Source organism: Trachemys scripta, chromosome 1 (genome assembly GCF_013100865.1).
Source record: "Trachemys scripta elegans isolate TJP31775 chromosome 1, CAS_Tse_1.0, whole genome shotgun sequence".
Lineage (NCBI taxonomy): Eukaryota > Metazoa > Chordata > Testudines > Emydidae > Trachemys > Trachemys scripta.
In genome coordinates, this window is record NC_048298.1 from 314067574 (window position 1) to 314092080 (window position 24507).

General features: G+C 42.6%; 1 protein-coding gene across 8 annotated transcripts in view; it reads right to left on the reverse strand.

The window, feature by feature from the left end:
* Nucleotides 1-24507, reverse strand: part of YAP1 (Yes1 associated transcriptional regulator) — a 151426-nt gene that overhangs the window by 13943 nt on the left and 112976 nt on the right. For 4 of the 8 annotated variants that reach the window (XM_034758888.1, XM_034758889.1, XM_034758892.1 and 1 more), the window contains 2 exons: nucleotides 20278-20325; nucleotides 4294-4424 (listed from right to left, as the gene is read on the reverse strand). In XM_034758888.1, coding sequence (XP_034614779.1) covers nucleotides 4294-4424; nucleotides 20278-20325 — 179 coding nt within the window. The remainder of the gene's footprint in view (nucleotides 1-4293; nucleotides 4425-20277; nucleotides 20326-24507) is intronic. The other 4 variants (XM_034758890.1, XM_034758891.1, XM_034758894.1 and 1 more) reach the window with 1 other exon arrangement.

Here is a 24507-nt window from a genome sequence, read left to right on the forward strand (position 1 = left end):
GTGTTGGGTGGAATGAAACAGTGGCTTGCCTCTTGGACCCCACTGAGTATGAATGGTGGGAAGAGGGCACCAGCACTTGGTGAAATCCCCACAGGTTTTAAGACTGTGACTGCATTTGCCAGCTGGAGGAGCCAGTACTGAAGTCCAGTGCTTAGGTTGGGTACTGGTACTTCTTCAGTGGGGTGAAGAATTCCCCTTTGGACTCTGAAGAGGATTTTTCCCTCGGAAACTATGGGGTTGCCGTACCCGCTTCTGCTTATAGGCGGTGCTGGGGAGCCAGTGACTGGGTGGAGACTGTTACAATGGAACCATGGAGGGTTTTCCTCTGGGCGGTGCTATGATGGCTCCTTGATACTTTCTGTCCCCAGTAGCCCTGACTGGCAGGGGCCTTTAGTGGGTGGGCAGGATGGGGAGGGACATCAGATCCTTTTCCGGCTGAAATGCCTCCAGAGTCAAAGAGGCCTGCAGCCACAAGGTCCCATGACTGCTCCTGGGAGTTGGGGTGGGTCCCGGACTGGACTCAGTGCTCTAGGTGAAGTTGCTGGAGCAAGCACTCTCTAGGGAGGACAAGTGGCCCATCGCGGATCTCACCATGCTAGTCACTCTGCTTTTTCCTCTTTGGCACCGGAAAGCGCCCTCTCTTGGCGAGCTGTTTCTTGTGCTTCTTCCTCGGCACTGGGAATGGAGAATGGTGCAGGGAAGAGCAGAGTGTTGGGGCAGTGCTTCGCATGGAAGCCAAAGGGCTCAGTGCCAATTCGCAGTGGCTCAGCTCCGAGGCTGGTCTGAGGGCTGCCTCCATGAGTACAACCTTCAGATGAATGTCTGTCTTTTTGAGTGCACAGTCTGAAGCCCCTGCAGATCTGGCTTCTCCTTAACGCAAGTTTCCCTGAGGCACTTTAGACAGCTAGAGTGCAGGTCACTCACTGCCATGGGCTTGCTGAAGCCCCTGGGACGAAAGTCCTCGACGACAGGGACCATTATTCACACTATATACACTACACTAACTACGAAAACAATATGCTACAAAGTCCAAACCACTGGGAAAGAAGTATTGCAAGAGGAAGAGGGATCGTTCCAAGCAACCATCATGGGCAGTAAGGAACTGAGAGGGTGTGGAGCTGGGTGGCACCCCTTATACTGGCACATATGCACATGGCTCCAGGGAGCGCCAGAGCTGTTCCTACGGATAGCACTAAGGGAAAAATCTCTGACAACTGTGCATGTGGTGGGCACACACCTAGCATGGAATGGACATGAGCAAGCTCTTGAAGAACAATAAGAAGTTAGACGTCCTTTCAGTATTAAACTTAAGGTTTTTGTTTTTCTATATGATATGAAATAACGTCAGGTTAAAAAATAGGGATGAGCATGTTATTTTGCTGCATGGAAACACAGAGTATGTTTGGAATACATATTTTTACAAAGGAGACCAATGTTTAATTTTAAAAGGGTTTTAAAAAAAACATTGATAAGCTCATGTGTAAATAAAGTTATTACATTAAGAAGTCATTTTCTCATAAATTTTGTTCATCGGGTGATGAACTGGTTTGTTAGTTTAGAAAGTTGATAGAAACCATGCTATGATAAAACTTTACAAAATGTAGTTACTGCACCAACCTAACCTTTTTCTTTTGGTCTTTCTTGTTTCTAAATCTCAAGTGGCAAAAGTCTAAATGCTTGATGCTTCTGAGAATAATACAGGCTTTGGAATCCCCTAACAAAATGGGTTATTTGCTGGTCAGTCAATCAACTTCTTTCTCATTTTGATTTAAGCAAATATCTTGTAGGACTAGTCTCAGGCTGCAGTATTTTCTCCCAAACACTAGCAGCAACTACTAAGCATTTACATTATCTACCTAAAACATTAAATTTGTGACAAGCCAAGTGAAAACTGTCCTTAACATCTGAGACTGTCTGCAGAAGTTATGCAAATAGCAATGTTTCATAGATTCCAAGGCCAGAAGGGACCACTGTGATCATCTAGTCTGACTTCCTGAATAGGGTGACCAGATGTCCCGATTTTATAGGGACAGTCCCGATTTTTGGGTCTTTTTCTTATATAGGCTCCTATTACCCCCCACCCCCGTCCTGATTTTTCACACTTGCTGTCTGGTCACCCTATTCCTGAATAACACAGGCCACAGAACTTCGCCAAAATAATTCTTAGAGCATATCTATTAGAAAAACATCCAAGCTTGATTTAAAAATTGTCAGTGATGCAGAATCCACCACAACCCTTGGTAAATTGTTCTAATGGTTAATTACCCTCACAGTCAAAAATGTATGCCTTATTTCCAGTCTGAGTTTGTCTAACTCCAACTTCCAGCCAGTAGACTGTGTTATATCGTTCCCTCCTAGACTGAAGAGCCATTATCAAATATTTGTTCCTCATGTAGGTACCTATAGTCTCTAATCAAGTCATCCCTTCAATCTTCTCTTTGTTAAACTAAACTGATAGACTCCAGGTGCTCAATCACTAAAAGAGGTTTTCTAATTTTTTAATCAATCTTGTGGCTCTTCTCTGAACCCTCTCTAATTTTTCAACATCTTTCTTGAATTGCGAACCCCAGAACTGGACACACTTTTCCTGCAATGGTTGCACCAGTGCCAAATACAGAGGTAAAATAACCACTGTACTCCTACTCATGACTTTCCTGTTTATGCACGCAAGGGTCGCATTAGTCCTTTTCACAACAGTGTTATATTGGGAGCTCATGTTCAGCTGATTATCCATCATGACCCACAAATCCCTTTCAGTCACTCCTTCCCAGGAGACAGTCCCCATCCTGTAACTATGGCCTACGTTCTTTGTTCTTAGACATATATTTAGCCATATTAAAGTACATACTGTTTGCTTGTGCCCAGTTTATCAAACGATACAAACCGTTCTGTATTAGTGATCTGACCTCTTCATTATTTACCACTCCCCCAATTTTTGTATTATTTGCAAACTTTATCTGTGAGGAATTTGTGTTTTCTTTCAGGTCATTGATAAGAATAATAAATAACGTAGTGCCAAGCCTGATCCTTGAAGGACCCCCACTGGAAACAAATCCACCTGATAACGATTCTCTTTTACATTTTGAGACCAACTGTTAATCCATTTAATGTATGCCACCTTAATTTTGTATTGTGCTAGTTGTTTTTTTAAAAATCAAAATGTCATGTGTTACCAAGTCGAACGCCTTACAAAAGTTTAAGTATATTACATGAACACTACTACCTTATCAACAAACTTGTAATATCACTATCAAGTTAGTCTGACAGGATCCATTTTCCATAAACCCATGCTGATTGGCATGAATACAATTACCCTCCTTTAATCCTCTAGTAATCTAGTCCCATATCAGTTGCTCCGTTATTTTGCCCAGGATTGATGTCAGACTGACAGGCCTATAATTACTAAGTCATCCCCTTTACTCCTTTTTTAATATTAGCACATTAGCTTTCTTCCAGTCTTCTGGAACTAAATTTGTGGATCCAAGTTATCTGGACCTACTGATTTAAAAATGTCTAACTTCAGTAGCTGCTGTTTAACATCCTCATGAGATACTACTGGAATGGAAAGAGCGTTATCATATGATAGCACTACATCATCTGTTTTTTCCTCAAATATAGAACAGAAATATTTATTGAACACTTCTGCCTTTGGTGCAGTATTATTCTACCCTTTCAATCTAGTAATGGATCAGTGCCATTATCAGGATGCTTTTTGTTCATAATATACTCAAAAAAATTCCTCCTTATTTTCCTTAAATCTGCTGAACACAGATTTCTCCTTTCTTCATTGATACTTTGCCTAAGCACAATCCAAAATGCCAACTCCTTGAACAAACAAATGAACTTTAAACAATACGGTATTTAAAATAAATCCCACCACTTTTTCTGGCACTAATCCTACTGCAGTGAAAATATTGCCAGGCTAAATACCCTATGTGAAAACACCTTAAAATTAACCTCCAAGTGTAGTCGTAAATGTGCCTCACAGTTCATTTGATCTCATAGCAAGCTATTCACAAGCTCTTCTGAGTCAGTAATTTTAAGGTGACTGTTAGTCAACAGACTATGCATAGGGAAACATGTTATGACTTTGAATAAGAATCCTTCCTACAAGTCTGAACAGTTTACTTCCTCCCACAGGAGATAGCTTTTAAACCTTAACTTTTACTTCACTTGCCATTTAAGGAAAGATTCAATTACAGCTGTGGTTTTTGGCACAGACAGATGTTCAAAATAAACGATTACACATACTAAACAGAATCTTAATTTTTTTCAGTAACTACTCCTACAAACCTGTTAAGAAAGGGATCAGAACTATTTGTAGTCATTGTTCTCAGGTCCTGAGCCATTCCGGGAGACGACACTGGATTTTGAGAGCCACCATCTTGTTCCATAGTGGGAAGTTGGCTACGGAGAGCTAACTCCTGAAAAAACAAGAAATGAGCACATTAGTAAATTCAATGAGATGTTTCAGGCACATCATCAGCATTTCAGGGTACAGTGAATACACATCTCCATAGTTACTAAATGTCTAAAGTCAAAGGAAGAATCCCCATTCTGCTCAATAAATTAAAGAGAATGCAAGCTCAGGATATTTCTCCAATTATTACAATGACTTAACTGTAACTATTAATATAAGTAAATAAATTGTTGTTTGACACCACCCACATGCAAACTAAATTCCAATTACCAATAGAGGTGGTTGCAAACAATGTCAAAGAATTTTACTCTTTTTCTTGCTTGGGAATTGTTTATGAACAGACTGATTTCTCATAATAGTTGAAATAATTACTTCAAATTAATAAATTTTGGCCTAAATTTGCTTGTAAACTGTTTGTTGAGTGCTTTTGTTATTCACTATTTATTGCTGTGTGATTGGTCATTTTAAGTCACATTGAACTGTTTCTTTATTGGATGATTGAAGCTATAATGAGGGACAGGGTGTGATCAAATGAGAAAGCCTTTGATTCTCTAAGGGAAAGGATGGGATCAGTAGTGGAGTTAAGAGGAGGTAGGTTAATAAGATTAATGAATCTTTAGAACATGTAGACTTTTTCCTTTCTGGGTCTCTTGGGCCAGACTTTGCATGAGGTATCACTTGTGGGGGGTGGGGGTGAAGAGGAAGAAGGGGAGTCAGTCTGGCAATGGTTCTCACAATGTGGGTCACGACCCCATTTTAATAGGGTCGCCAGGGCTGGTGTTAGATTGGCTGGGGCCCAAAGCCGAAGCCTGTGCCCCTCCACCCGGGGCTCAGGCTTTGGCTTCAGCCTTGGGCAGCGGGGCTCAGGTTACAGGCCCCCTGCCCAGGAATGAAGCCCTTGGGCTTTGTCCCCCCATGCCCAGCGTGGTGGGGTTCAGGCTCCTCCTCCTCCCCCGCCCCGCCTGGAGAAGCAGAGCTTGGGCAAGTCCCCCCTTCAGTCCCCCCTCTTGGGGTCGTGTAGTAATTTTTGTTGTCAGAACGGGGGTTGCGGTACAATGAAGTTTGAGAATCCCTGGTCTATTGTAATATGATTGCCTTGGCTACCTTTTAAAAATAATTTTCACCATGTTCATATTAAGTAACTGCATTTACATAAAGATTCCATCTGGGCAGGGTGTGGCTAGATACTCCTCTGTCTTATTTAATTGCCTCTTTGCAGGGCTCTGGTAAGGGGTTTTGCACTTTCCTAACTACAGAGAGTGCAGCCATATACCCATGTATGCTTTGTTTAACTGTGGTCTCACGTGGGGTTTTGGCAATTGCCCCTTTTCACGTATCTACCAAGTACATTTGATTGAATTTACTAGTCTACAATTTTCTGTCACCCCTCATTTGACATTATTACAAGCAAACTTGCGGTGTAGACACGTATGTTTACTCTGAACTGGAATGGAGGCTGGTGGATCTCCGGAATAGCCTCCATGTCTGAGATCAAAGTAGCAGCAGTTTCTGTGGTACCGTGCTAAACAGTGCTCCATATACAACAATGAACTAAAATAATATTTTACTAAAAAGCCCTGGTCACAGACACACAGTCAGCATCACCAATTGATTTAATATTAAAAAAATCCAAACAAACAAGAAAACTAGTCTCAGATGTCCTTCTCAAAAGCGAATGGTGCTAAAGTGACAGGAAAGAAGGCCAGATTTCATCTCTACATTGGCTGAAGAATCAATATAAAATTGAAGGGAGTAAAGAGTAAAGAAAAAAACAAACAAACACAGTCACACAGCGTTATTGGTTTTAAAAAAGGAACTTCTTGTTTTTTCTTGAGAAGTCTAACAATGGTATGGACTAAGCCTCCTTTGCCATTTGGTCAAAAAAAAAGTGGTTGTAACTGCAACATCAATATCTGAGAAGTATTCAGCTGCAGGAACTCTCACATCTGACTGAAGAAACCAACAAAGCATTTTATCAGAAAAATATGCATTAATACAGGAAAAGATGGATACCAGGACCTCTGTTTTGCCTATCCAGAGGTACATCTACAGAGTAACTGAAGCTTGTATCTAGTCAGTAAGGATTTCCCCCTTGATTCAACTACACCTCATTTCCAAAAGTGTGAGCACTGTATCACATTTAATGAAGCGTGGCTATAAACTGACTGCACTGAAGTTACTGTGTCAAAGAGTTCCTGTGTCTACACACCAGCACTTCCCATTGAGGAAAGAGGAATATTAGACCCTTACTCCACATTTCCTGAAATCCGCTAAAGATTTACCAGTGTTAAAACAAGATGTTAATTACTTACAGGCTGAGGAGAAAATATATTATTTATTTATATATTATTTATATTCATGTTTAAAAAACGGCTCTTTATTTTGAACTATCTGACCTTCCAAATGCAAAAATACAAGTCTGACAAAATTCTGTCTGGGATTACCATGGCTTGATCTCTTCCTATTTTTGTAAGTATGTCAAACTTTTCTAACTACCTTTGGGAAAATAAAGGCTTAAAACTCACAATGTTAATATAAAATTCTAATTTTGGATATTATTTACAAGACCAAAATGATCTGTCAACTCCTTAGATAAAGTTACTTAAAAAAAAAATGAGGTCAGCATTCTGTAACTTATCCAGCTGGTCTTTTTCAAGTTTGTTTATTTTACAGTTACACAAGTTTTTAACAGCTTCACTGGATAGTCACAAAGTGTATAACTTGTTCAAAATGGAGCTTAGAAAACGGACTCTTTTAAAAGAGCCTTTTCCTTTTAGTTTCATCATACTTTTTACATGAGTAGAGCAGTTTTAATAATTCATTTCTTGGTTTGTTGACAGTTCCAAACTATTTTGAGTCAGACCTAAGCAAAATTTTTCAGAATTTTCAGCAAATTAAAATTTTCAGAAAAAACTGTTTTGATTTTGGGCATTTTTGTTTTAATGAAAGCAAAGGAAATATGGACACAGTATTAGATTCCCCAAATCTAGGAGGAAGTGATGGTTACATTGCTCCCTTATACCCAACAGTCCAGCAATTAGGACACACTCTTGGAATGTGGGAGACCTGGATTTGAATCCCTACTCTGGAGCAAATCCCCTCCTCAGGTGAGTAACCTTAGCACCAGGCTATTGGGGGGAGCGGGGGTACCTCTCTCACATTGAAGCTATTCCACTTTGTATAACTAATTAAATATTAATTGGAACAGGGACTTGAACCCAGGCGTATTCCCCCATCCCAGTGAATGCCATAATCAACGGTCTAGAGTCACTCTCGCTCTGCTCTCGCTGGCCCAACTGAATAATAATTTAGACAAAGTGGAACAGCTTCAAGAAGAGAGACAGAGGCACCCCCACCCTAGAATAACCAATACCCTGGTGGTTAGGATGCTCACCTGGGAGAGAGACCTGGATTCAAACCTAGATCTCTCACATGCCAGATGACTACCTTAACCACCGTGCTATTGGGTATAAGAAGATGTAAACATCTCCTCTTTGGTTTTGAGAATAGCACCCAAGTCCCACTCTAGTAGTTACACCACATATCAAGGTTTAAGAGTCTGCTATTGCCTCTCAGCAAACACACGGACATGTCTTATCTCAAGCAATAAAGGCTCATGTTTTCAGATACACAATGTGGGTTCAATCCTCATTGACAACCTGACTAGATGGGGTCCATGAATCATTTATATACACCAAGGACTATACTCCAGCTATAATAAGAACACCAGAAATTAGTTAAGACTAAACTGCATTAGGGAAATCAACCCCTTTGTTTCAGGATATAAATAAAGTTTTATAATATTAGTGAAAAATTCCAGGATCCAATCCTGCATTAGATCCTGTTGGAAGGCACAATCAGGGGTTTCATGCTAGTGCCTCTGTTTTCAAGATCAGAACCTTACTCGTTAATGCATAACATTTAGTAATCTGCAATGGGTCACCCATTAATTTCCCTCTGTCTTTCAGTCTCACAGTTGCTTGCTGTTAATTTTAAATAGAAAAGCTGTTTTCTCAAACCTTTATGAGAATTCAGTAATAACTTTGCCCTTGCTCAGCCAGTAAGTTGTCTTAATGTATTGCTGATTCTACATACAGATAGTTATCACAAAAAAAGTTTATTTTCAACTTGTTTGCTTAACACTTTGTATGCACAAGCCAACTAGGTTACAAAATTCAATTGCAAAATATAAATGGAATATTCAAAATGGCCTTTGACCTCAGAATTGTGGAAAAATTGTAATTTCAATAGATCTGCACTAATTTTGGACTATTGATTAATATGCAGCCTGTTGGCTTGAATTGCTTTTGCAGGTGTTCTAGTCTTTTAAAAAGACAAAAGCTCCTCTAACACCAGTGTCCCTTACAACATCTGTTGCATTATTTTTGGGGTTTAATTGGAATAACATCTGAGTGTTGGGTAGACTGCAGTGAAAGTAGGGGAAGATTATATTACAGAATACTCAGTGAATAAATTTTACTATGGCTGAAAGTAGCACTAGTAAAGGACGGTAACGTCAAAATGTGTGTTAGCTCTCTGCAGGTGTGCATGTGCTCCTGGAACTGGAAATTCATCAATAGCAGTGCCCGTTAGTCAACACCTGCACCCAACACCTCCTCATGCTCCCAACCGAGGGTATAAGGAGTAATGCAGACCAAACACCGCTCCAGTTCCTGCTCTACTGTGAATCCAAAGAGGACCTGAGCAAAGGGGAATGAGGGTGGAATGTGAATACCCACAGGGACCATAAATTTTGAACTCCAGTTCCTAGAAGGTAAGTAACCTTCCTTTCTTCTTCCGGTGCTGATTTGCAGGGGTATTCACTATGGATGAGTCCAAAACAGTGTTTCAGTTAGAAGGTGGGTGTGAGGAAGCATGATGCATCACAGACTGGAGGATCACTAAATTAAAGGAAGCATCTCCAGCTGAAGCCTGAACTAGTGTAATGCCCGGTGAAGGTCTGAATGGAGTCTCAAATTGCTGCTCGCTCTCTCTCTCTCTCTCTATATATATATATATCTCAAAGGGATTCCCTGCAGAGAAGCCACTGAGGCTGCTTACACTCTAATCAAATGGGCCCTGAGGAGGGGTTTCTATAAGATCATAAAGAGGAGGACAAAGGTGGAAATCCATTCAGAGTTTTTGGGAAAAGATAGCTTTCTCTTTCATTCCTTCAGCAATAGTGATGAATAACCTTGGAGACTTCCAGAAAGGTTTTGTCCTGTGTAAGTAGAAGATCAGAGCCCTGTGTACATTAAGTGAATGGGGCTTCCTGTCCTCCAAGCTATCGACATTCATAGATAGATGTAGAGGAAGCAGAAGGTTCAAGGTTCAAATAGCAGGCTCAGGTTCAGCTTTATAAGTGGGGACAGGTTTACATTCTGACGGTCACAGTAGTGGGATGGGTGAAAACAGTGCAGTTCTTCACCGGAGAATGTAAGGCATTAATAGCTGCCAGATGTACTGTTAGGGAACTCAAACAGGTCAGATGTCTTCAATGAGAGAAGATATTCCAGAATTAGAGGGATTCCCGATTTCTCAGGAGTTAAGTGGTGCTGCTGACACCACAGGGAGAATCGCTTCCAACTGGTGGCATAGCACTTCCTTGTAGAGAATGGATCCTATAACAGCCTAAAACCAGTCTTTCCCTATGTTCCTTGTCCATCTAAAACCCACACGGTCAGAAAGAGGAAAGCTGGACTGGGGTGGCTGGTCTTGCCCTCGTTCTGAGACAGTAGGTTCGGAAATGGCTGAAGGCGAATGCATGGGTGAGAGGCCAACTGTAGGATAGTGGTGCATCAAAATAGTCTCCACTACCAGTAAGTTATCAGGATCACTGCTCCCTTGTCCGGCTTGATCATTCTGAGGATGCAAGGTAGCAAAGGTATGGGAGAGAAGGAATACATCAGCAGGTCCAACCACTGCACCAGGAAGGCATCCCCTCTGGGGCTGATTGAGTAGCTCAGGAACAATATAGTGGCTACTTTTTGTTCTGCCTGATAATTCGCTATGGGGAATAACAGGTCAGCCAAAGAGAAATTCTTCTTGTCAGAAAGTTTCAGTCTCGTGTCTTTGTCCAGAGAGGATAACTCTGCTCTGTTACGCCTGGACCACTAAGTTGGGAGTTGGGATTAGGGTTGGAAAAACAAATATTCTGCTCCCTTGGGGTGAACAATACTTTTTCTCAGTCCTCTGCGCCATATGCAAAATTTTCTTAGTGGGCTCCATAGGAACTCATTGTTGGGAAGGGCCACCTTAGAGGGAGCTGTAGCCTGGACGATGTCCAGAAGTTGGTGGGTAGGTTCCTGAACCTCCTCCAGCAAGATCTGAAGAACCAGCAATCCTCCTTAGGAGGTCCAGGTACTGCTTGTAATCATCTGGAGGTAAGGGAGATGCTGGTATCAGTACTTCATCTGGGGAGAGCAAGAAGTGCTGCTGGTGGATCTGGCAGTTCAGATTGCTCCTAATCAGTCAAAGGTTCCTGCAAGAACTGTGGCTCCTCTCTGGTCTGAAAATATGAATCTTAGCGGCCCCGATACAGCCAATGGCCAAAATGATAGGAATATGGAGGTGGGTACCATTGGTCCATTGACCAATAGTGTGACTTGCCATGAGGCAAAGACATCCAGGTAACTCTGGAAGCTCTGGCCAGGCCGATGGTTCTTTGCCAGTTTGCTGTTGATACCTGATCACTTTTGGCTGATGAACAGGAGTCATCAGGCTCAAATGCTGGGGCTGAGAGCACCACATGACCCAACTTCAATGCACTCAGGACAGAAGCTCATAAGTGGTGCACCAACTGTGTTAGGGCATCCACCTGACGGTTGGAGCTCAGGACCAACGAACGTCATATTGATGGAGTTGGGATGTTTCTCAGAAGAATCAGATGTGAGAAGATTGGAGATTCTGGAACAGGGCCGCTCCAGTGTTTTTGCCGCCCCAAGTGGCAAAAAAAAAAAAAAGCCGCAATTGGCGCCACTTCATTCTTTGGCAGCAGGTCCTTCCCTCCAAGAGGGACTGAGGGACCCGCCGCCGAACTGCCACCGAAAAGCCGGACATGCCGCCTCTTTCCGTTGGCCGCCCCAAGCACCTGCTTGCTGTGCTGGTGCCTGGAGCCAGCCCTGTTCTGGATCTATATACATTTCTAGATGCTCAAGAAGCGTATCAAATTCTCATTGGAGGAGAGCTAGTAGGTGTCTTGGATTTAAACGAGACCTGCCTGTGCCATCTTGGAAGCGGTGGACTTGCTGGATTGGTACTGCTCATGTAGATGAACAACAATCCCCTCCATGTCTGCTTAGTGCTGGAGTTGAACTTCACACCTCTGAGAGTGCAATTTCGAGGTATTAATTGTTCCTGGCACCATAGGTAGTGGCCTTTCTTGTTTGTGAGCTCCAGATGCACCTGATCCAAGGCACGGAATCCCATGTGGTGTCAGAGGTAGATAGACCTCTTTTTTGAGCATTTGTAGGGTGATTTATTCTTCTTTTTATGCAGGTGTTTACCCTTTCCTTCCTCATGCCTTCGTTGGGCCTGGAGGAATCTGAGCATAGTGAGGTACCTGCACGTGGGTGGTGGTGGTGGGGGTGAAAACCCCAAGTTTATCTAAAACAACTGAAGCTAGTAACTATTAGAAACTTTGTAAAAACTAGAAAAGAAATAAAACTTGTAAACTACTGTAAAAACTGTTTAAAAACTATGTACAACTATTGTTTCTAGACATGCATCTGAGGCAAGGACAGAGAGTTCTGATGTGGACCATGGGGCAATGAGAAAAAACTGAAGATGCAGTCAGTCCGCCTTGTCCTTTATCGCCTCAGATGGAAGCATGAGGCAAGCCAGAGTGCATGCACGGACCAACAGATACTACTTTCAAATTCTCCAACTCCAGACGCATGGCATAAATGCGTAACCCCTCAATGGAATATAATTGGAGAGCATCATTTGAAGAACCACCAATGGATCCTGGAGCTGGAGGGATGCTGCCTGGAGGCTCAGGTTGGCTAAACGGGGAGTGTGAGGGCCCCGGGGCCAAATGGGGCTTCATGGATATCTCCATAAGGGGTCTCCAGAGTCTGAACTTCCGAGACTGCCTGGTGTGTGTGTGTGGGGGAAAAAACACAACAGATACCACACCTCAAGGGGATGTGCACTTCCCTGAGGCAGTACAGGCAGCTCTTGTGCAGGTCACTCACTGGGAAGACCTGTAGGCAGGCCAGGCAGGGTTTGAAGCCTGGAACTTTGGGCATGATAGGTACCCCAAATTGTGTGGGAACAAAGGGAAGAGATACCCTGATCCCCAAACTAACTAATCTATCTAAATATAAAAACTACAATTATTTACAGGTCTGAAAATCAACCAGGAATGCTGGAAAGAGGACAGACATAGGAGGTTCTGTTCCAGAGCACAAATGGTAGAAAGAAACTGGAGAGACAGCTGGCCCATGCTGCACTGTATGTACTTGGTTGGGAGCATGAGGAGATGCAGATCAACAGACACTGCTATTGAAGAATTTCTGGTCCTGGGCACATAGAGCACATGTGCACTCACGGGGGCCAGCTCTTAAAAAACTGATGGTAATTTGGTGCAGTACAGCATAACTCTGTACTAGGTACAAGGACGTGTTCTTAGGGCACTGGAGTCATCCAAAAAAATAAAAATGCAAGAGATACAGTGGGTTCTATAGCCGTGGATGGATTTCTCTGTACTTGTTTCATTTTGGGGGGCCTTGGACACAAATAGTTTTTAAAAATAATTATTGCTATGACTAGGTGAAAATTTTTTTTTTGCTTTTTTTGAAAATCTATTAAAAATTTGTTCTGTTGCCAGTGGGGACAGTACTTTGTTTTATTTATTTTTTTCATACATAAACAAATATTTTGTACTGTGCAAATTCCAGTTATTGATACTCAAACTCCTCCCACATTTGAACTAGCAGAAAAGCACAAACCTCTTAGTAACATTAACAGCACTGCTTTCACCACATATTAAACAAACAAACAAATTTAACTTAGATTTATTGTTCTCAACAAGGAGCTTAGATATGCAGTTTCAGAAGCCACATAAAATTTGTAACAGCAGTGCCTATGAAGCTGAAACAGTAATGTTACCTCTGCAGTAAACCTAATGAACGTATTTTGCGTCTTATACGTTCTTTTGCCAGACAGCATGCCGCCCAGAATTCAACCACACAGGGCACCCTTTCACTGACAGCAACTGTTCAGATCCCATCTTGTTTAGATTTTCTAGACACTTTTGAAAGTAGTGCATTAGAGTGTTCTCCATAACATTTTTCACATTTCTTAGCAATACGCGAGATCAAGCAACCTCTTCATCAAATCCTAACCACGTAAATGTGAGCTGCAGTTCTGATGGACATACCTCTATGCTTTGGCAAAAGTTTCAGCTACACAGAAAAGACAGAACATTAGAGACAGTCAAAACTGTTTTATGAAGAAACATTCTGCCAAAGAATTCGCAAGAAGTCTCACACTCTGAGGCCCCAATTCAGAACATTACTCAAACATGTACTGAAGTACTCTCCTGAATCAGGGCCTATGGTGGTTGTGCTGCATTATGCATTAAACAGATAGACTGCTGCACCCTTAAAGAGCCCCAGAGGTTGTTGGGGCTTTGTGCAGATGATGTACAATGCAGGCTCAGGGCCTACGACAAGACAGTCTATCAGAATTAACCTCCAAGTACATAGAATACCAGTGTCTTTCTAGACAAAGAGGTCCAAAGTCACTTTATTCAACAATTTGAATATAGACAATAGCCCAATATTTCTGATTACTTACACACTCTGTGCGATGCCACTTGCTAACAAAAGATAGGAAATTATAAACTAAGATTTTGGGAAGGAACTCCAGCAATAAAAAATGACAGCTTGATTCTACTGAGATACTTTGGGAAAAGCTATTTCTAGTGATCCAAAGTAACTGTACAAATACCTTGATTACTCAGTTTCATAAAAACTAAAATGTTTTTAAATCTTAACACAGAACTTTAAAATATGTTTTTCTAAAAATTAAGGGTTTAATTTATTGTTACGGTTATATAAAAATGACTAATTTTCTAAAATTAAAGTCCTATTTAACCATATGCCTACAATTAAGCATGTGAATAGTCTAATTCAGAATAATGGTGCTACTCACACAGCTCGCTGCTTTGCTGGATTGGGGACTTAGTGAATGAAGAGTATTTAAGGAAAACTCCAAAGTAAATACATACCAATGTATCTCTGCCAACTTGAAATCTAGTCAATTAAAAAAAGAAGCAGTTTCTGATATTATATGTAATGCTGAGTTTCCCTACCAACTGTGTGCATTTAAAAATCACACTATCCTGTTTTTTTTTTTTTAAGTTTCAGACAGCAAGAGGAGAGAGGAAGAAATACAAACAGGAAAATACTTATTCTACATGGGATAAAATGTATTGATTTTTTTTCTCCTCTTTTAAGTTTAGTTGATCAAAAATGTTTATTGGAGCCAAAATCTATGTCATCACTGCAGAAAAATGTGTTTTTACAGTGAGATAGCGAACTTGAGCTTTTACCTCAATGAAGCTAGTTGCAGTCAACACGATGTCCCTCCTCTACTTGGGGTAGATCTCAACTAGCAACACTGAGGTAAAACTACAGTGCCTTGTCCCCACTAGGATTTTAAAATGAGATAACGAACTTCATTTAGCTATCTTGCTGTAAAACACACACCGTTTATGGCAGTGAAGACATATAGCCCATAAAATCCAGGGCTGGCCAACACCAGCATCCCTGTTTGAAGTCTGGAGTTTAGTCCATTCCCTGCCACCTGGCCGGAAAGCTGTGTGTCAGTAAAATGGTACCAGACACCAAGTACAGGTCTACACTACCAGCTCTTGTAATCTGTCCTAGTCGTGGAATATTCGGATGAAAAAAATTCCCTTTAGTATCAGTTTTAAGCTTGCCAACTTCAGAGCACAACTGCCTCCAGAACTTACAAAAAATACAAAAGTGTTATTTTTTAATGTTTTTTATTCCCCATTATTTTCTAAAACCAGAAAAAGTTGATTTATGTTCCTGCCTGATTGATCTGGTTGGTGTTTAAAAAAAAAAAGAATCAATGGGGTTTTATTTTAAATGTACACATTAGTGTTCTGTTTTCTGAAAGAACAAACAATGTGGAGAAAATAAAAATCTTTTAGTTTCCAAAAACAAAGTTTAGAAAATGATATTTCTATAGTTTTATTTGCCTAGCTTATCTTTAAAAATACAAGAAAAGTTCTGAGAGATACTACTTCCATCTACCTCAGTGTTTCTATTAACATTTAAAATGTTTATTTACAAAACACACCTATTGGCTCTAGGCATACACATACTAACCACACAAATTAGGACAGACAGACAGAGCCAGCTAAAATGAACTTAAAAATAATTAAAGAAGAAACTCAACCACTCTTTAAAAGTCTTTAGTTATTTATGTAGCAAAGTGTAAGTAGATCATGCTTTTACTCAGACGGGTTTACAATTTAAGCAGGCAACAAGCAGATGAGAAATATGGAAAAACAAAAGCACATGATTGAGCAAATGGTGAAGTTTGCCATGTGTCTCTCACATCTCCTTCTAAAAAATAATTTCTTGGCCCTTTTGTTAATTCTCACTCCAAAGTGGGTGAGGAACAGGAGTTAATAGGTCTGGTGGAAGAGGAGACAATTTGAGAGAGGTATATGAATTATAGCAAGGACCACAGTGGGGAGGTGTGGTGGACTGGGAGAGAGCTCCATTTATACAGGACCACAGCGAAGGTGGCACAGATGAGAATGGGGAGAGACAGGGAGGAGACAGAGAAGAGAGACAGGCAGGAGCTAGGATTGTGCAGGGCTTTTTAAAACAAGGATTAGGATCTTCCGTCTGAGGAGAGATTAATAAGATTAGGACTTTTCAGGTTGGAAAAGAGATGGCTAAGGGGAGAGATGATCGAGGTCTATAAAATCATGGCTGGTGTGGAGAAAGTATTTACTCCTTCGCGTAACACCATAACAACTAGAGATCACCAAATGAAATTAATAGGCAGCAGGTTTAAAACAAACAAAAGGAAGTATTTCTTCACACAACGCACAATCAACCCATGGAACTCTTTGCCAGAGGATGTTGTGAAGGCCAAGACTATAACAGGATTCAAAGAAGAACTAAATTCATGGAGGATAGCTCCATCAATAGCTATTAGCCAAGATGGTCAGGTGTCCCTAGCTTCTGTTTGCCAGAAGCTGGGAATGGGCGACGGGGATGGATCACTTGATTACCTGTTCTGTTCATTCCCTCTGGGGCACCTGGCATTGGCCACTGTTGGAAGACAGGATACTGGGCTAGATGGACCTTTGGTTTGACCCAGTAGGCTGTTCTTATGTTCTTATCTTAAACAGGTATGTAAGATTACTAGTGGAGGAGGGCATGCTGTTTAGGGCTCAAATGATATCAGTGATGACACACAGCTCTACCTTTTTCACAGAACCTTGGCGGTATCGAGTCTTTACTTGCCCAGAGTCTGGTCATATATAGGGTTTAGATGACAGCTGGCTGAAGTTGACTTCCATTAAGATATTGGTGATAACGCCTGGGCTGGTGGTGGGGAGAAGCATCCAGAAATGATATGGTCAATAGCTCAACTGAGGGGATATGTTTACTCTTTGCTAATATTTGCAACTTTAGATATTTGTTAAGCACTCTGATGATGGTGATGAGTTGGTACAAGTCCCTACATAAATGCTTCGTGTGCTTCTGGATTTCCAAGTAGCAGCAATAGCTGAGAGTGATTTCCTCTATCTTCACCCAAAAAGGAAGTTGCAACTTCTGCTTTCATATGCTCTGAGTTTTTTTGTTAGGACATATATAGGAGTTATGAGAAACTCAAGTCCCCCTACAAACATACAGCCCTTTGCAGTACGCTTCACAAAGATTAGCAACTGATCAATACCACCCCTCTCAGATCCCTGACAGGAAAAAAAAGCCCAGCCTCTGGTAGTATTTGCAGACTCAAACACTTCATGTTTAATCCCATCCGAGGCAGCTGACAGCTAAAAGAATTAACCAACAAAACCAGTGCAATCTCAGTACCATATTCAGATCTCAAAGCGGACTGAAAGGTGTCAAGGTTATCTAAGTGTTCAGGTAAAAGCCACCTTACCACAGAGTTCTCAGTATCCATTCCCAAAATGGAAATAGTTGATGAGTGGTCAGCATCAAGACATATTTTTACACAAGGGGTCACTTGAGAGATGATGGCTCCCTGACCTCCCAAGGGGAGACAGTGTCAGATTCCACCAAAAACAGATCAATTATCCCACTAATACAGGCAATGAATCCAACTTGGTCACCTTGAAGCACTCTCAAGGTCTCTTGAAGCTTTGTGTAAAAAAGCTGACACTTGGCTAGAGAACATATCATGTTTGTCCCCCAAACAAGAATCTACCATTGTGGAAGCAACTAATCCAGTCTAAAGATGATGGATTTTAATAAGCAAAACAGAGGAATGATCTGACAAGAAGTAGTAGTCTACTGAAGAAGTATATTATTTCTGACTAAAGACAGCCCTGATTCACCAGGCTGTTCATAACCTGGATTAGTTATGCTGATTGTGACTTCAATTATATTATTGCCAGAGACATGGACCTAAAACTTCCAAGAAACTTTTAGAGCACAATTTCCACTAGTAGTTCTCTAATCTTCCTCCTCCATCTGTGGCAGATCATCATCTTACTAAAGTGACATATGAGGAAAACATAAACAAAAGGTACTTTTAGATACAACAGTCAAGAACAAAAAGTGCTTTATAACCTCTTCCAGGACATCAATAGAGTAACCTACTGGCTGTGTTCTGTCTACCTCAGAGCACTCTGAAACCTAAGTCCTTTAAACCAAAAGGAAGACTAGTACACAATAGGTCCCATGACCTGATGTGAGCAATGTTGAGCCCCAACGTAAACCTGAATTTAATAAATCAGACTTTAATCCCGCTTTTGCCACATGCCTCATTAATCAATCGCAGATCATAAAATAGGATTGAGGGTGGACAACTGTCGAGAATAGTCACATGCTTGTTAAGTGACAAATTGGTCCTCAGCTAACTTATAAATGTCATTTAAGGCAAAGATGCTGAAATCACTTAAGGACTCGAAGACCAATCATAATTTTTTAGCTGCTCTAATCTACCCAACTAATTAAACTCAAGACCCCATAACTGCACTCTGATCCCTCTGGTTTCTGTTGCATTGTATCATGGTTAACTAGAAACTCAAAAGTAGTTTAAAAAAAAATGACACTTTTACATTGTTAAATATGAAAACGCTCCACATAATATTTTCTTAATTGTTTTGGTATTTATACGGTCCCCAAATTTTTCAATTTGCTGCATATTTTTGTGTTCTCAAGTATCTGCAACAGCTGTTGTGGGAAAGGAAGAGAAGGTGGAATTTCTGACAGTTGGGATAAGGTGGGGATGTACATGGGAAGGTGTGGAAGGCAGTTTGGAATTTTAGGGGGTGGAAAAGAAGCTCCTCTTTACCATCCATTTGTGAGCAAGGGTCTAGGTAACTTAATTTCGTGATGACTGGACAGGACTTGAATTACTCCCTCATCCAGCAAACTTTAACCAGTTGTTCAATTTTTCACCTCTGCATCCAACAGTGATGTCTCGCTCCTAAAATTATCAGTGAAGTAATGTTGGCATTTTAATGATCATTTTTAGCTTTCAGAGTTGCCATGGCATAGATAAACGGGAAAGCTATTTTTTGGAGGGATGTCTGTTTGCAGGCTCAAGGAGACAGCACTGCATGTGTTTTAATGAGGTTCATACTTTGAAGGTTCTCTTTGCAACTATAAGGGCTAGAAATTAATTTTTTAAGGTGATGAATTCTGACACTATTTTTCAGCAGAGTCTGGATGCAGATGTGCAGGATACATAGGCTTTCATTATACTATGTTTTCTTACAGTAAAAAGCACAACACAAAGCCTGTATGTGCTACACACAAACTGCCAATGAGTGTTGTCCAAAGAATGGGTATATTAACAATAACCATATGACGACTGCAAGTTGATAGGACAATTCAGTCCTAAGAGCACATCTAGGGAAAACCTTTGCTTTTCAGCTATATATTACATTGCTTTCCAATTCCCAATGGTTTGAGAGGAATTCACATTCAATTGGTTATGTATTCAGAATCCTATTACTCCTTAAATTCTGATCATTTCCTTTTGCACTGATGTTTATTTGTTTTGGTTTTGGTGCATAATAAGTGCTTGTTTAATTACAGAATTTAAATGACTGATTTTTGATTTCCATGTTGCATATTATCTGATTCCAGCAGCTATTTTGACAGTTTAAGATATTCTCAATGATCTTCTTGTAAATATTCTGGGTGATCTTTTATTCAATGAATTAATGTATAGGGTACTCATCTCAAGATGATGTTTGTTTTAGATATAAACACTGCGCTGATCAGAACATACTTCATGTCTGAAGATTATTTAAAAAACACTAGCTATTACATTACATTTAATGGGAGGTTTGCTTACACGTCTATTCTGATGGGGTGAAAATTGGAATTTCAATATCATCAAGAATGAAAAACAAGAGAAAGTTCTTTGCAATGCGAAAAGTGTAACAAATTCCACGTTTGCTTTAAAATACTGAAATAATGATGAAGTAATGAAGCACTCTTAACATCGATGTTAGGGATCACAACTAGAGCAGTGGCTTAAAAAGGTGTATGGCAGAGCCAGCTGTTATTCATGGCTTCATGTAAAACAAGTTCCTCAGCTAGCCTAATTTAATACTTCAATTGTTTCTTATTACACTGAATCATCAGTTAAGAGCCTACCTGACGTTTTGGAGAATTTGCTGTGCTGGGATTGATATTCCGCAATGCCTAAGAGTAAAAAATAAGATGGATAAAAATTACTTTAAGCTGCATGATTTGGCTGTGCAGGCTGACTTACAAACACCATCTTGTAGTATCGAGTCCCTAAGACAGCCCGAGATGAGACAAGGTAAGGGAGTTAAGGGTTGATGAAAATCACAACTTCACAATGAAACAAAACTCAAATGTTTACTGAGCATGTGAACATGACAGAAAAGCTTAACGGCGAAGGAGAACATGGAGGGAACTGACGGTCACCTGATCCAACGTTAGTCAGATTTCTCAAGGAGAGCTGAGGTAGGAAAACTAGAAGCCTATCTAGAAGCATGCTAGCATAGGATAGATGTTTGCTGGAGGATTAATAGCGAAGCAGGAACAGCAGAGGACTGGGTGCTTAAGCAGAAGGGAGTCCTGATGCTATCTTATTTAGGCACACCTTAAGAAGAAGTACCGAATTTTAAAGATGACCCAACTTATATCAAGAGATGCTAAAGATTCCTACAAACAGACCTCGATTTCAGAAGGGACAATGGGAATCAGACTCCAGGTCAAGGACAGAATACCACAGGTGACGAAGAAAAAGAAAGAGGGCATGAAGATATTATCCTCTCCTGATATAAGGCCCATCACCAAAGTGGAAAGGGAAGAGGATAAGACTTGAAAAGTTTTTCTCAAAGAAAAGACTAGGGTGTCAGTGCTTCCCTCATCAGTGCTACAAAGCTGAGGATAACCTATATTTCTGGGACAAGATGGTAGCCAACCTTCTACCAAAAATCCAGAAAGAAAAATGTTAATGAAACTTTTAAAGTGGCGATTGTGGAAACAGACATCATGGTCTGGTTGGGTTTTCTTCCCCAAGGTTACTCAGTTACAAAACTAACAAAGTCCATAATCTACAATCGAATCTGGGTAAATTGTTAAATTAAAAGCTAGTTAAAACAAAGTAAAAAAGGAACATGTTAAATGCTCTGTTAAGTATGCTGCTTGTAAGTAAATAATTAATTACTTCCTTATTATTACAACATAAGCAATGTCTCACATATATTTCCCCCCCCCCACGTTTTCCTTCCTGTAACTTATTTAAAGAAGCTGCTTACAGTGGGTTGTGTGTTTAGTTAGTGTATCAATATACTTAATTCACTACTAACTGGATATTTGGAGCACCTTTACCCAGTGTTGAAAGCTGGCTTAACTAAATTACAGTGCATGATGTTTTCCTTTTGTCTTTACGGCGTTCCTATTTATATTGCTGTTATCCTTTGAAACCACTGGGCTATCTGAATATGAAGTATTTCTACAGCACTTTCCATCTTCAATGTGCTTTCAACCATTAATCTTCACAATACCCTGAGAGACAGTAAATAAATGTTATTGCATCTTACAAATGGAGAAACTCAGGTGGAAGATTTAATAGGTTGCCCAAGGTCACAAAAAGGAGTCATAGCTGGGATTCAAAATCCAGAGTTCCTGCCTCCCAAACCAATCATTCTCTCAATGACCAGTTTTTGTTACTAGAAAAGTTCTAGAGGGAATGGCGTAACACAGGGGTTGGCAACCTTTCAGAAGTGGCGTGCCGAGTCTTCATTTATTCACTCTAATTTAAGGTCTCGCGTGCCGGTAATACAGTTTAATGTTTTTTAGAAGGTCTCTCTCTCCAAGTCTATATATTATATAAACAAACTAGTGTTGTATTGTAAAATAAACAAGGTTTTCAAAATGTTTAAGAAGCTTCATTTAAAATTAAATTAAAATGCTGATCTTACGCTACCGGCCCGCTCAGCCCGCTGCTGGTCTGGGGTTCTGTTCACCTAGGCAGTCAGCGGGCTGAGTGGGGCCTGCGGCCGGGACCCCGGCTGGCAAGGGTCCAGCAGCCAGAACCCCAGACCGGCAGCAGGCTGTGCGGGGCCGGTGGCCGGGACCCCAGACCGGCAGTGGGCTGAGCGGCTCAGCCCGCTGCCACTCAGGGGTTCCATCCACCGGCTCCTGCCAGCCGGGATCCCGACTGCTGGATCCGCTCAGCCTGCTGCTGGTCTGGGGTCCTGGCCCTGCCCACATACAGTGGGTACCTACCTTCTCCCTGGTTCTGGCCCATTCTCTTCCTTTCTCTACACTGAGCTGAGGGTGGGAGTGCACTGAGCACAGGGGTGGGGGTGAAGGGTCTGGCCGGGAGCTAGAATGAGGGAGGGAGCTCAGGGATGGGGAAGGAGGTTTGGGTGTGGGGCACTTACCTGGGCAGCTTCCATTTGATGTGAGGGGTGCAGGTGGGAATGTGTGGGGGGCGGGGGTGCAGGAGCTCCCATTTGGTGCTCAGGGTGGGGATGTGGGGGGGGAGGTTGTGTGGGGGGGGTGCACGAGTCAGGGCAGAGGGCTGGGGGCATGTGAGGGGGGTTCAGGTGTCAGGGCGGGGGGGGCTGGGTATGTGTGGGGGTGCCAGAGTCAGGGCTGGAATCGTGGGGGGGGGGGTAAAGGAGTCAAGCAGAGGGCTGGGTGTGTATGAGGGAGGTACAGGGCTCAGGGCAGGGGCCTGGGGAGATACAGGGCTCAGGGCAGAGGGCGGTGTGGGGGTGGAAGGGGGGGGTCAGGGCTCAGGGCAGAGGGCTGGGTGACTGCCCTCCTCAGAACCTCCAACCCCCCTACTCCTTGTCCCCTGCCTGCCCCCCTAGGACCCTACCCCCTACAGGTCCCCTGACTGCCCCGACCCTTATCCACACCCCTGCCCCCAGCCAGACCCCTGGGACTCCCATGCCTATCCAACCGCCCCCTGACAGGACCCCCAGAACTCCCGACCCATATAACCCCCCCACTGCTCCCTGCCTGCCCCAACCCCTCTCCACACCCCTGCCTCCTGACAAGCCCCCCCCCCGAACTCCCGACTCATCCAACCCCACCAGCTCCTTGTCCCCTGACCACCCCCTCCAGAGACCCCCCCACCCTAACTGCCCCCTCCCCCGGACCCTCCTTGCTCCCTGTCCCCTGACTGCCCTGACCCCTATCCACCCCCTGCCCCCTGCCAGACCCCAGGACTCCCATGCCCCATCCAACCCCCCACGCGCCCTGACTAACCCCTCCAGAGACTCCCCCGCCCCTAACCACCCCGCCCAGAATCCTACCCCCATCCAACCCACCCTGTCCTCTGTCTGCCCCCACCCCTTATCCAACCCCCCCAGCCCCGGACTCCTTACCATGAGGCTCCAAGCACAGCCAGATATGCTGCCCCATGGCGGCAGGGCTCCGGTTGAGTGGGGAGCGTGTCTGCCTCCCCGCGGAGCCAACCACTGCCCCGCGGGAGCACGCAGCCCCGACCCCCAGAGCGCTGTGCGCGGTGGCACGGCTCCAGGGGAGAGGGAAAGGCGGGGGAGGGGCCGGCGGCTTGCTGCGCTTGGCCGGGTGCTCCAGCCCGGAAGCGCGGACCCCGCGGCTTGCCATGCTGGGAGAGTCGGGCCATTTGCCCACCCTGTGCGCACGCCTATGCTTCTGCTCCCTGCCCCCGCGGGGGGAGCGGAGGGCAGAGGAGAGCGGGTTGGGCTGGGCAGGATTTTTAATGGCACGCTGGAGTCCCGGCAGGCAGCAGCGTGCCATTAAAAATTAGCTCGCGTGCCGTCTTTGACATGTGTGCCATAGGTTGCCCACCCCTGGCGTAACATTTAAGCACCAGGTTTAAAATACCTAGACACAAGAGAACAACAGGCTCCAAACCCAGCAAAGCCTATTCAATTGTTCAGCCTGCACACCATTTGGAAATGGATAAATTTCAGTAATGAGGTAATTCCTCTACCTAGAGCATGTACTTTGAAAAACACTTTTGTATCTTTGGATTGCAATGTGTTCTAAAATCATACTTAAAAAAAGTTATATTGAAAAGGTTTTTCCTTAAAATGAAGGACAAGCAGATGTGGGGAACCAGCCTCTCTGGCTCTTGTATCAGTCTGAGCTCTTTGGAGGTGACAAATATTCTCAGAGAAATCTCCAATAACAACATTACTCTGTGGTGCTCTCTTACTTGTACCACCATAATGACACTTCAACTAGTGAAGATGTTTGCTCTTTGGGAATTTTGCTGAGGAAAAAGTCTTGCATCTAGAGCAGTGATTTTCAAATTTCGGGTCGCGACACAGTACTGGGTCGCCTTGCTCAGCACCCAGGGACCCTGGAGGCTGGCCAGTAAAAGCTAGTAGTCCCTACCTGTTCTGA